Source organism: Pongo abelii, chromosome 20 (genome assembly GCF_028885655.2).
Source record: "Pongo abelii isolate AG06213 chromosome 20, NHGRI_mPonAbe1-v2.0_pri, whole genome shotgun sequence".
Lineage (NCBI taxonomy): Eukaryota > Metazoa > Chordata > Mammalia > Primates > Hominidae > Pongo > Pongo abelii.
Genome location: NC_072005.2, coordinates 4,129,783 through 4,142,324, shown reverse-complemented (window position 1 = coordinate 4,142,324; position 12,542 = coordinate 4,129,783). Strand labels below are relative to the sequence as shown.

Below are 12,542 nucleotides of genomic sequence, written 5' to 3'. Positions count from 1 at the left end.
AGCGGAATGATGGAAACAGAAAGAGAAACACAGAGAGCAGACAGAGGAAGAGAGACAGAGGGACAGAGATAAGAGAGGAAGACAGAGATAGGGAAATGAGAGAGACACAGAGACAGAGATAACAGAGTAAGACAGAGAAAGAGAGACACAGATGGGAAGATGAGAGACAGAGACAGAGAGACACAGAGAGACAGAGATGAGAGAGTAGGATAGACAAGAGATAGAGAGATGGTGGGGCGCGGTGGCTCACGGCTGTAATCCCAGCACCTTGGGAGGCCGAGGCGGATGGATCACCTGAGGTTGGGAGTTCGAGACCAGCCTGACCAACATGGTGAAACCCTGTCTCTACTAAAAATACAAAAATTAGCTAGGCGTGGTGGCAGGCGCCTGTAATCCCAGCTACTCCGGAGGCTGAGGAAGGAGAATCACTTAAACCTGGGAGGCACAGGTTGCAGTGAACCAAGATTACACCACTGCACTCCAGCCTGGGTGACAGAGTGAGACTCCATCTCAAAAAAGAACAACAACAACAACAAAAAGACCGATGGGGAGATGACAGAGACAGAGAAAGAGACAAAAGACAGACAGAAACAAGAGAGGAAGACAGAAATAGAGATACGGGGAGATGAGAGACACAGAAAGAGAGACAGAGAGACAAGAGAAGAAGACAGAGGGCTGGGTGCAGTGGCTCATGCCTCTAATCCCGGCACTTTGGGAGGCCAAGGGGGGGGGGGGGGGGCGGGTCACAAGGTCAGAAGTTCGAGACCAGCCTGGCCAATATGGTAAAACCCCGTCTCTACTAAAAATACAAGAATTAGCCGGGCGTTTTGGTGTGCACCTGTAATCCCAGCTACTTGGGATGCTGAGGCGGGAGAATCACTTAAACCCGGGAGGCAGAGGTTGCAGTGAGCGGAGGTTGCAGTGAACGGAGGTTGCAGTGAGCGGAGGTTGCAGTGAGCCGAGGTCGCGCCACTGCACTCCAGCCTGGGAGACAGAGTGAGACTCTGTGTCCAAAAAAAAAAAAAAAAAAGGCCAGGTGTGGTGGCTCACACCTGTAATCCCAGCACTTTGGGAGGCCGAGGAGGGCGGATCACAAGGTCAGGAGATCAAGACCATCCTGGCTGACATGGTGAAACCCCATCTCTACTAAAAATGCAAAAAAATTAGCCGGGTGTGGTGGCGGGCACCTGTAGTCCCAGCTACTCGGGAGGCTGAGGCAGGAGAATGGCATGAACCTGGGAGGCGGAGCTTGCAGTGAGCCGAGATCTTGCCACTGCACTCCAGCCTGGGCGACAGAGCGAGACTCTGTCTCAAAAAAAAAAAAAAAAAAAAAAAAAAAGACAGAGATAGAAAGAGACAGAGAGATGGGAGATGGGGAGATGAGAGAGACAGAGACAGAGCAAAAGAAACACAGAGAGACAGAGATGAGAGACGAGGAAGACACAGACAAAGATACTGGGACACAGAGAGACAAAACAGCAAGAGAGACAGAGATGGAGACCAAGAGATAGAGACAGAGACAGAGACATGGAGGCTGGGTGCATTGGTTCATGCCTGTAATCCCAGCACTTTGGAAGGCCAAGATGGATGGATCACCTGAGGTCAGGAGTAGAGACCAGCCTGACCAACATGGTGAAACCCCGTCTCTACTAAAAATACAAAAATTAGCTGGGCGTGGTGGCACGTGCCTGTAATCCCAGCTATTCCGGAGGCTGAGGCAGGAGAATTGCTTGAACCTGGGAGGTGGAGGTTGCAGTGAGCCGAGATCACATCATTGTACTCTAGTCTGGGCAATAAGAGCGAAACTCCATCTCAAAAAAAAAAAAAAAAAAGAGACAGAGACATGGAGAAGAGAGACAGAGAGAGACACAGGAGCACAGGCCTGGGGAGGCAGCTGCCACCGCAGATATCCCAGCGATCAGTATGCCCAGGAACAAGGAAACCCCCAGGGGCAGGCTGGACAGGCTCGGGGATCCCCACTCCCACTCCCACCTCCCCTCTGCTGAAAAACGCCAAGAAACCCGTGGGGATTTCGGGGAAGTTGCCGAGGGGCAGGGAGAGGCTGGGGGCAGGGGGCTTCCACCATGGCCAGCCTTAGGATTTAGGAAAGTATCTTTCTTTCCTTTTTTTTTTTTTTTAATCTTTTTTTAGAGGCAGGGTCTTGCCCTGTCACCCAGGCTGAAGTGCAACAGCCTCTAACTGCTGCACTCAAGCGGTCCTCCCTCCTCAGCCTCCTGAGTAGCTGGGACCACAAGTGCACGCCACCATGCCCAGCTAATTTTTGTATTTTTGATAGAGATGGGGTTTCCCCATGTTGCCCAGGCTGGTCTTCAACTCCTGGGCTCAAGCAGTTCTCCCACCTTGGTCTCCCAAACTGCTGGGATTACAGGCATGAGCCACCGCATCCGGTCAATCCGGCCTTTCTTTAACATTTCCATACTTAGTTCAGCATGCACTTTTTTTGCACCCATTTTGCCTTTTTGAAATATTGCATTAAGATGGACTTTATCCAAAGGCTGGGCACAGTGGCTCATGCCTGTATTCCCAGCACTTTGGGAGGCCGAGGTGGGTGGATCACCTGAAGTCAGGAGTTCGAGACCAGTCTGGCCAGCATGGTGAAACCCCGTCTCTACTAAAAATACAAAAATGAGCCGGGCCTGGTGGTGCGTGCCTTGTAATCCTAGCTACTCGGGAGGCTGAGGCAGGAGAATCACCTGAACCCAGGAGGCGGAGGGTGCGGTGAGCCAAGATCACACCACTGCATTCCACCCTAGGGACAAGAGCGAAACTCCATCTCAAAAAAAAGAAAAAAATACAAAAATTAGCCGGGCGTGGTGGTGGGCGCCTGTCGTCCCAGCTACTTGGGAGGCTGAGGCAGGAGAATCACGAGAACCCAGGAGGCAGAGGTTGTAGTGAGTCGAGATCGTTCCACTGCACTCCAGACTGGGTGACAGAGTGAGATTCCATCTCAAAAAAAAAAAAAAAGGAAAGAAAAAAGATGGGGTTTATCCTGATGGCTGATCTGTGGCATGGGATAGGTGGGGAGGGGTGTGAGTGCTTCCTTTTCTGGGCCACCCCCTCCCCTCCCCGCAATGGAAGCCCAGCAACCAGACAGCACGCGTTGATCCTGCGCACAGAATGCCTTTATTCCTGGGCTGGCGTCTGGATGTGGAGGACACAGGGACTCACAGATTCTCCGGTGGTGGGGGAGGGGCAGTCACGCCCCGTGTCCAGACTGACCAGTGTGTGCGTGCAGAGACCAGATGGGGTGATGGAGCCAGCTGGGGATGGTCGGGCAGGGACCCAGGCTGGTCTCCAAGTGCATGGGCCTGGATAGGGCCAAGTGAAGCCAAGTGAAGCTGGTCTGCAAGGGGCCTGCAGGGGGTAAGGTCCCCGCGTGGGTGTGGTCAGTGTAGCCACTAGGCCTGGCCTTTCTCAGCGGCCCTGAGCCTGGAGTCTCTGCATCTGCAGAATCTGGCTGAGAATCCGCTGCACATCTTCATCCATCTGGCCCTAGGGTTGGGGGAGTAGAGGGAGACCCTGAGTGTACCCCCAACGGCTGCCCCAAGTCCCTCCGCCACTCCCATAGACCAAGCCAGCCAGGAGGGAAATGCACACAGGGGGGCTCCCACATGCCACAAACCTCTCCCCAGGACCAGCCTCCCACTGTATAGAAGGGGAAACTGAGGCCCAGAGAGCAACAGTGGTATGCCCAAAGCCGCCGGGCACCCGGGAGCTGGGCCACTCACCTGAATGGCATATAGGAGGTGGCTTCTGTACAAAGCCACCACGCTGGAGTGGTCCCTGGCAGCTTCCTGTGGGCATGAGGGAGGGGCGCTCAGAAGAGCAGGAGCACCTCCCCACCGAGCAAAACACACCAAAAAGCACCCTTTGCACCCCAAGCCTGTATGTTGATGGCCGACTGCTAAAATATGACAATATGGCAGGGCACAGTGGCATACATTTGTAATCCCGGCTCTTTGGGAGGCTGAGGCGGGTGGCTCACTTGAGGTCAGGAGTTCAAGACCAGCTTGGACCAACATGGTGAAATCCCATCTCTACTAAAAATACAAAAATTGGCTGGGCGCGGTGGCTCACGCCTGTAATCCCAGCACTTTGGGAGGCCGAGGCGGGCGGATCACAGGGTCAAGAGATCAAGACCATGCCGGCTAACACGGTGAAACCCCGTCTTTACTAAAAGTACAAAAAATTAGCCGGGCGTGGTGGCACGTGCCTGTAGTCCCAGCTACTCAGGAGGCTGAGGCAGAAGAATCGCTTGAACCCGGGAGGCGGAGGTTGCAGTGAGCCGAGATCGTGCACTGCACTCCAGCCTGAGCGACAAAGTGAGACTCTGTCTCAAAAAAAACCAAAAAATTTCCCAGGCAAGGTGGCTCACACCTGTAGTCCCAGCTAGTCAGGAGGCTGAGGCAGGAGAATCACTTGAACCCGGGAGCCAGGAGGCAGAGGTTGCAGTGAGCCAAGATCGTGTCACTGCACTCCAGCCTGGGTGACAGAGTGAGACTGGCTCAAAAAAAAAAAAAAATGTATATATATATGTATGGCCAGGCACTTTGGGAGGCTGAGGTGGAGAACTGCTTGAGGCCAGGAGTTTGAGGCTGCTCAGTGAGCTATGATTGCACCACTGCACTCCAGCCTAATAGAGCAAGATTCTATGTCCAAAAAAAAGGTCGGGGAGGGGGGTGGCCAGGAGCAGTGGCTCATGCCTGTAATCCCAGCATTCTGGGAGGCTCATGTGAGCCCAGGAGTTCAAGACCAGCCTTGCCAACATGGCGAAATTCCATCTCTACTAAAAATACAAAAATTAGCTGGGTGTGGTGGTGTGTGCCTGTAATTCCAGCTATGCAGGATGCTAAGGCATGAAAATTGCTTAAACCTGGAAGGCGGAGGCTGCAGTGAGCCGAGATTGTGCCACTGCACTCCAGCCTGGGCGATGGAGTGAGACCCTGTCTCAAAAAAAATAAAGGAAATATTTCCTGTCCATGCCGTGCATGTGATGTGGACCCCACCTGCCTACCCCAGCCCCTCTCCTGGGATTCCCACCTGCGCTGTGCTGATTGGTAAATATTTGGACTCCTCCACCCTGATGGTCCCCGGCCCCTGCCCGACCCAGCCCTTACCTGCAGCTGCTGCTGTAAATCCTTCACCTGGTCACGGAGGGCCTCCACCTCAGGGGTGGCCAGGGAGGCCGGCTGCTCCTTCAAGGCCTCCTTAAGATTGAAGACTTCTTTGGAGAGTTCTGTGATCTGGGGGTACGGGTGCTGTCAGCGATCACCCTAAGCCCAGAGCTGGGGGCTGAGGACCTCTCTGCAGCCGCAGGAAGAGGCCAGGGATAAAGGCTTTTGAGGGAAGGTCCCGTCCCTGGGGTTAGCAAACTCTGGCCTGAGGGCCACGTCTGGCCCACAGCCTGTTTTAATTGTATTTATTTATTTATATTTTAGATGCTTATGGTTACCAACATGGCCTGTTTTTATACAACCCACAAGCTAAGGTTGGTTTTCACGTTTTTTTGTTTTTGTCTGTTTTTTTTTGAGACAGAGTCTCGCTCTGTTGCCCAGGCTGGAGTGCAGTGGTGTGATCTCAGCTCACTACAACTTCCGCCTCCCAGGTTCAAGCAATTCTCCTGCCTCAGCCTCCTGAGTAGCTGGGACTACAGGTGCCCATCACCACATCTGGCTAATGTTTATATTTTTAGTAGAGACGGGGTTTTGCCGTGTTGGCCAGGCTGGTCTCGAACTCCTGACCTCAGGTGATCCACTTGCCTCGGCCTCCCAAAGTGCTGGGATTACAGGCGTGAGCCACTGTGCCCAGCCAACAGATCTTAACTTAGTGGTTGCTGTGATCCTGCACAGAGATTAAGTTTAAACTGTGCCTGGTCAACAGTGGGCACTCAATAAATGCTGGGCCTTATTATTACTATAGATCTGGGGTTCTCAACTTGAGGCAATTCTGCCCCCCAAGGGGACATTGGGTGTTGTGTGAGGACATCTGTGGTTGTCACGACTTGGAGGAGCTCTTGGCATGGAGTGGGTGGAGGTCAGGGATGCTGCTCAGTCCCCTACAATGCCCAGGACGGCCCCAGCTCAGGAAATGTCCTGCCCCGATGTCCACAGTGCGCAAGGGAAGAAACCAGGCTACAGATAAACCATCATCCTAACTGCAATTTTGCCCTCCCTTTACAGAGGGGAAACTGAAGCTCTGAGAGGTGAAGTGTCTGGTCTAAGGTCACACAGTGAGTCGAGGCTGGGTCATTCTTTATGCTGAAGCGCCTGGGACTCTGGATGTCTCGTCTCCTGTCCAGTGACATGTTGCATGACTTTGAGCCACTCACTTCATCTCTTAAAGCTTTGGTTTGCTTATCTGGAAAATGGGGACAAAAATACTTTCTGAAACCAGGTGCAGTGGCGCACGCCTGTCATCCTACCACTTTGGGAGGCCGAGGCAGACAGATCGCTTGAGCTCAAGAGTTTGAGACCAACCTGGGCAATATGGCGAAACCCCGTCTCTTACCAAAAACAAACAAACAAACAAACAAACAAACAAAAACAAACAAAACAGGCCAGGCATGGTGGCTCATGCATGTAATCCCGGCACTTTGGGAGGCTGAATCACCTGAGGTCGGGAGTTCGAGACCAGCCTGGCCAACATGGTGAAACCCCGTCTCTACTAAAAATACAAAAATCAGCTGGGTGTGGTGGCACTCGCCTGCAGTCCCAGCTACTCGGGAGGCTGAGGCAGGAGAATCTCTTGAACCCGGGAGGTGAGGTTGCAGTGAGCCAAAATCATGCCACTGTACTGATTCAGCCTGAGTGACAGAGTGAAACTTTCTCTCAAAAAAAAAAAGAAACAAACAAAAAAATTAGCCAGGCGTGGTGGCACACATCTGCAACCTGTAGTCCTGGCTACTCAGGAGGCTGAGGCAGGAAGATCGCTTGAACCCAGAAGGTCGAAGCTGCAATGATCTGAGATTGCGCCACTGCACTCTAGGTGACAAAGTGAGACCCTGTCAAAAAAAAAAGCTTTCTGGCTTTTAGGGTTGCAGGAAGATTAAAAATGGTAATGCGTGAGGCCGGCCACAGTGACTCACGCCTGTAATCCCAGCACTCTGGGAGGCCGAGGCAGGCGGATCACAAGGTCAGGAAATCGAGATCATCCCGGCTAACATGGTGAAACCCCGTCTCTGCTAAAAATACAAAAAAATTAGCCGGGTGTGGTGGCGGGCGCCTGTAGTACCAGCTACTCGGGAGGCTGAGGCAGGAGAATGGCATGAACCCGGGAGGCAGAGTTTGCAGTGAGCCGAGATCACGCCACTGCACTCCAGTCTGGGCGACAGAGCAAGACTCTGCCTCAAAAAAAACAAAACAACAATAAAAAAAGGTAATGTGTGAAAAATTCCCAGTCTAACACCTGGAGGCTGTTGTTGTTATCATCATTAGTATTGTTTAGGAACGAAACGTGGGAACGTGGGTACAAACCCAGCTGAAAGACTGCATGGCTGTGTGACCTTGGGCAAGTGACTTCACCTCTCTGTGCTTATGTTTCCTCAAATGGGGATAATAAAAGCCCCTATCCTGTGAGAACTGGATGTGATTAAATGCATCAAGTCCACAGAGCCTGGCATGCAGTAAGCACTCAATAAATGTAACTGTGGAGACAGACGCAGTGGCTCACGCCTGTAACCTCAGCCCTTTTGGGGGCTGAGGCAGGCGGATCACTTGAGCTCAGGAGTTCGAGACCAGCCTGGCCAACATGATGAAACCCCATCTCTACTAAAAATATAAAAAATTAGCTGGGTGTGGTGGCGCGTGCCTGTAATCCCAGCTGCTCGAGAGGCTGAGGCAGGAGAATTGCTTGAACCCAGAGGTTGCAGTGAGCCAAGATCATGCCACTCCAGCCTGGGCGATGAGATCACTGCACTCCAGCCTGGGCGACAGAGCAAGACTCTGTCTCAAATAAAAAAATAAAATAAATGTAACTGTGGTTATAATTAGTACCTGGAACAGCAGCATGTGTGTGTCTGACTTGTTAGAGGCTGTAACCAGGTCCCCTTCCGTTTCTGAGCCTCAGTTTCCCTTCTGAAAAATGGGTTGATTTTCCAAGGCCCTTGCAGTGAGGACCTTCGTAGATTGCCCCCAACCTCTGCTGAGTGGATGCCTCCCTGACTGAGTGTGGGAGAGGGGGCACCCACCTTCTTGTCCTTCTCCTTGGCCTTGTCCAGAGCCTCCTGGGCCCGGCTCTGGGCCTGGCGAGCCCTTTCCGCCTCAGTCCGTAGCCCCCGTAGCTGCTGCTCTGCTGTGGCCAGCTGTGCCTCGGCTGCGTGTCGCTCACTCTTCATGAACAGGGCCTCACGCTGCACCTGCGGCCCAAGCCCACGCGTGACTCTCAGGACACTAAGACTCCAATGAGGCTAGACCCCAGAATTCATACGACCCTTCTACTTTGTTCTTTTGATTTTGGATTTAAGGCAGGGTCTTGCTCTGTTGCTCCGGAGCTGCACTCCTGGCTGGAGTGTGGTGGTGAGATCATGGCTCACTGTAGCCTCAATTTTTCAGGCTTAAGTGATCCTCCCACCTCGGCCTTCCAAGTAGCTGGGACCACAGGTGCCACCATGCCCGGCTACTGTTTTCTTGTTTTTTGTTTTTTTGAGACAGAGTCTTGCTCTGTCGCCTAGGCTGGAGTGCAGTGGTGTAATCTCAGCTCACTGCAACCTCCGCTTCCCGGGTTCAAGCGATTCTCCTGCCTCAGCCTCCCCAGTAGCTGGGATTACTGGCACGTGCCACAATGCCAACCTAATTTTTGTATTTTTAGTGCAGACGGGGTTTCACAATGTTGTCCAGGCTGGTCTCGAACTCCTGACCTCAGGTGATTCACTCACCTTGGCCTCCCAAAGTGCTGGGATTACAGGCATGAGCCACGGTGCCTGGCCATGAGCTCAGGTATTTGAGGCCAGCGTGGACAACATGGCAAAACCCTGTCTTTACAAAAAGTTAAAAAGTTAGACGAGCATGGTGGTGCACACCTGTGGTACCAGCTACTTGGGAGGCTGAGGTGGGGAAATTACTTGAGCCCAGGAGGTGGAGGTTGCAGTGAGCTATGATTGTGCCACTGCACTCCAGCCTGGGTGACTGGGTGACTTTTCAGACAGACCCAGACCCTGTCTGAAAAAAAAAAGAAAGGAAAGGAAGGGAAGGGGAAGGGGAAGGGGGAAGGGAAGGGGGATGAAGAAAGAAAGAAAGAAAGGAAAGAGAGAGGAAGGAAGGAGAAAGAAAGAAAGAAAGGAAAGAGAGAGGAAGGAAGGAGAAAGAAAGAAAGAAAGAAAGAGAGAAAACACAAGTGGAAAATTCCAAGAGGTCAGGATGGCTGCAGGGTCAAATGTCTGTTCAAGGCCAGGCGCGGAGGCTGATGCCCATAATCCCAGCACTTTGAGAGGCTGAGGTGGGTGGATCACCTGAGGTCAGGAGTTCAAGACCAGCCTGGCCAACATGGTGAAACCCCATCTCTACTAAAAATACAAGTTAGCTGGGCGTGGGGGCAGGTGCCTGTAATTCCAGCTACTCTGGAGGCTGAGGCAGGAGAATCACTTGAACCCGGGAAGAGGAGATTGCAGTGAGCTGAGATGATACCACTACACTCCAGCCTGGGCAACGCGAGTGAAACTCCATCTCAAAAATAAATAAATAAATAAATAAATAAATAAATAAATAAATAAATAAATAAAGCAGGTCTGTTCAAGTAAAACTGATGGGGTCAAAACACCTCAAGGCTGCGGGGCTAATAAACAGGCCGCCACGTGGCCGATGCGGGTGGGGCCCGGGTGGTGACCAGCCCTGCTCACCTGGAAGACCTCTGCGCTGGTCTTCTCATGCCGCCGTCCCAGCTCCTCCAGCTGCCCCTCCAGCTGGGCCACGTTGGCCTGCAGGGTGCCCACGATGCGTTCGTGCTCTGAGAGCGCCACGCTGCACACACGCTCCCGCTCCAGCTCCGCGCGCAGCCGGGCGGCCTCCTTGCCCGTGGCCACCACCTCCTGCTCCAGACTGGCCGCCCGGCCCCGCAGCTCCAGGGCCTCCTCCTGCAGCCGGCGGTGCTCAGAGGCCGGCACCACGGACTGGCGGAGGGCCTCGGAGGCCTCCCGCAGCTCGGCCAGGCCCTGTCGCGCCTCCTCGCAGGCCGCAGCCAGCTCAGCCACTCGGGCCTCGGCGGCGTCCCGTGCCCGGCCCAGTTCCGCGGCCGCCGTGCGCTGCTGCTCTCCCGTGGCCCTGGCCGTGGCCAGCTGCTCCCGCAGAACCTCCAGCTCCCGGCTCTGCTCTAGCCGCGCCTCCTCCCGCTGGGCCAGCTCGGCCCGCAGGCCCCGGGCCTCCTCCTCGGCCAGCAGCCGGCTGGCCCGAGCCTCATCCAGGCAGGCCGAGGCCGCCTCCAGCTCCCGCAGGCGGGAGTCCCGGTCTTGGAGGTCCTCCCGGGCCTGCTCCAGGGCCGCCCGCAGCTGTGTGGTGTCACCGCCACCGCCCCCGCTGGCCCCGCTGCCCTCGGCCTCGCGGACACGCTCTCGCAGCCGGCCCGCCTCGGCCTCCGCGGCCTCGCACTTCCCCAGGGCCGCCTCCAGCTCCGCAGCTGCCTCCCGCTCTCGCTGCCGGAGCGCCTCCTCCAAGCCACGGATCCTGGTCTCCAGCTCTACTTGAAGCTTTTCCGAGGCCTCTGCGGCACCAGGATGTAGGATGGGGCCAGCAGAGATCCCCGGGACCGTGGCCTCTACCCCTGGGTTCTCCACACCTGTGGCACTGACTCCTGTGGCTTCCACCCCTGTGGCCCTAGAACCCGTGGCCTCCATGTTTGTGGTCCCTGTGACTGGGGGCTCTGCTTGCCCAGCACCCACTCCATAGGCCTGCATTTCTGCTTCCTCTGCTTTTGTTTTCGTGGCCTCCACTCCCGTGGCCTCTGTGTCTGTGGCCTGAGCTCCTGTGGGCTTAGTCTCCATGTTTGCTTCCTCTTCTATGGTCTCCATTTCTCTGACCTCAGCCCCTGTGGGTTTTGTTTGTGTGCCCTTGGCTCCTGTGGCCTCAGCTCCCATGGACATGGCTTCCATAGTCCTGGCTTCCATGGTTTCATCTCCTGCAGCCTCCTCATCTATGGTCTCGGCTCCGTTAACTTTGGTTTCTGGAGCCACTGAGCCATTTAGCTCCATGTGGGTTGGCCCATTTTTGGTGGCCATGGCTCCAGCACCCTCACTCTCCCCACAGGCTGCCCCCTCTTCTCTGGGGACCTCTCGTGTCTCCTGCTGCCTCAGGGCCTGCAGGGCCTCAGCGTGCTGCCTGCGCAGCTGGTCAAACTCAGCCCGGAGAGAGTCATAGAGAGCAAGAGGGATGACCTCTGCCGAAGCTTCCACTTCCATCTGTGTCTCGTCCTTCTCAAAGTTCTCCAGGATCTGGGGAGTGGAGTGGGGGGCAGGAGTCTGGCAGGAGTTGATGTGACCGTGGGGACACATGGCAGCCTTGCCACCTTCCCTGCCCACCCTGACCTCAGGGAACCAGCCCTAGGTCCTCAGATCTGTCCCCAACCTCACTTTCCCTACCTGGACCTTCTCCATCAGTTCCTGATTCTGTCTGGTGAGCACAGCCACCTGTTCCTGCAGCGAGGCCAGGCGTTCCTGGGCCGACGGGCTGAGTTGTCTGGACAGCAGCACCTCGGCCCCTGGAGGGGGACACAGAGTCAGGCCCCGGGGGCCTGGGCCACAGGGGGACAGGAGGTGGGGGGCTGGAGTGGTGGATCAGGGTCCCCAGGGCAGGCTCAGGCAAGCAGAATTTAAAAAACGGATGAGTGCAAACCTCCCTCCCAGCTTCAAACTCCCCCACACCCAGAGGCCCAGGCTCCGTCTCCCAGGGCCCCAGGGGACAAGGTGGCTGGGAGTGCGTGGGGAGGTGGGGGCTCACCTGGAAAGTCAGGCAGCTCACCCTCCTCATCCTGCAGGGTGGTCACATCATAGCTAGTATTCTCCCGCTCGTTCTGGGGGTAGGGAGCAGAGTCCAGCTCGGGGTTCTGCTCTCAGCCCCTGTGTGTCCCCACCAAGACTCCAGTGGGGACTGGGCTGTTCACATATCTGTATGTCTCCCACGAGCACCAGATGGCTGCATTTGGCCCACAAGGATTTAGTGAGCACCTTCCATGTCCTTTGCCACCCACTCCCCGTGCCACTTTTTTTTAAATTTTATTTTGGAGCCAGGGTCTTACTCTGTCACCCAGGCTGGAGGGCAGTGGTGCGAACATAGCTCACTGCAGCCTCCAACTTCTGGGCTCAAACAATCCTCCCACCTCAGCCTTCCAAGCAGCTGGGACTACAGGTGTGCAACACCATACTTGGCTAATTTTTATTTATTTATTTTTTATTTTTTTGCAGAGATGCGGTCTCATCATGTCGCCCAGGCTGGTCTCGAACTCCTGGGTTCAAGCGATCCTCCTGCCTCAGCCTCCCAAAGTGTTGGGATGACAGGCATGAGCCACTGTGCCTGCCCCCATTTTTTTTTTCTTTGCCC

General features: G+C 54.8%; 1 protein-coding gene across 10 annotated transcripts in view; it reads right to left on the bottom strand.

The window, feature by feature from the left end:
* Window positions 1-3,125: 3,125 nt before the first annotated feature.
* ANKRD24 (ankyrin repeat domain 24) overlaps window positions 3,126-12,542 on the bottom strand; it is a 42,637-nt gene continuing 33,220 nt past the window's right edge. For all 10 annotated transcript variants that reach the window (XM_063719278.1, XM_054539364.2, XM_054539368.2 and 7 more), the window contains 7 exons: window positions 11,943-12,015; window positions 11,585-11,703; window positions 9,854-11,437; window positions 8,207-8,374; window positions 5,139-5,264; window positions 3,750-3,815; window positions 3,126-3,513 (listed from right to left, as the gene is read on the bottom strand). In XM_063719278.1, the coding sequence (XP_063575348.1) occupies window positions 3,436-3,513; window positions 3,750-3,815; window positions 5,139-5,264; window positions 8,207-8,374; window positions 9,854-11,437; window positions 11,585-11,703; window positions 11,943-12,015 (2,214 nt within the window). In that variant the 3' untranslated portion in view covers window positions 3,126-3,435. The remainder of the gene's footprint in view (window positions 3,514-3,749; window positions 3,816-5,138; window positions 5,265-8,206; window positions 8,375-9,853; window positions 11,438-11,584; window positions 11,704-11,942; window positions 12,016-12,542) is intronic.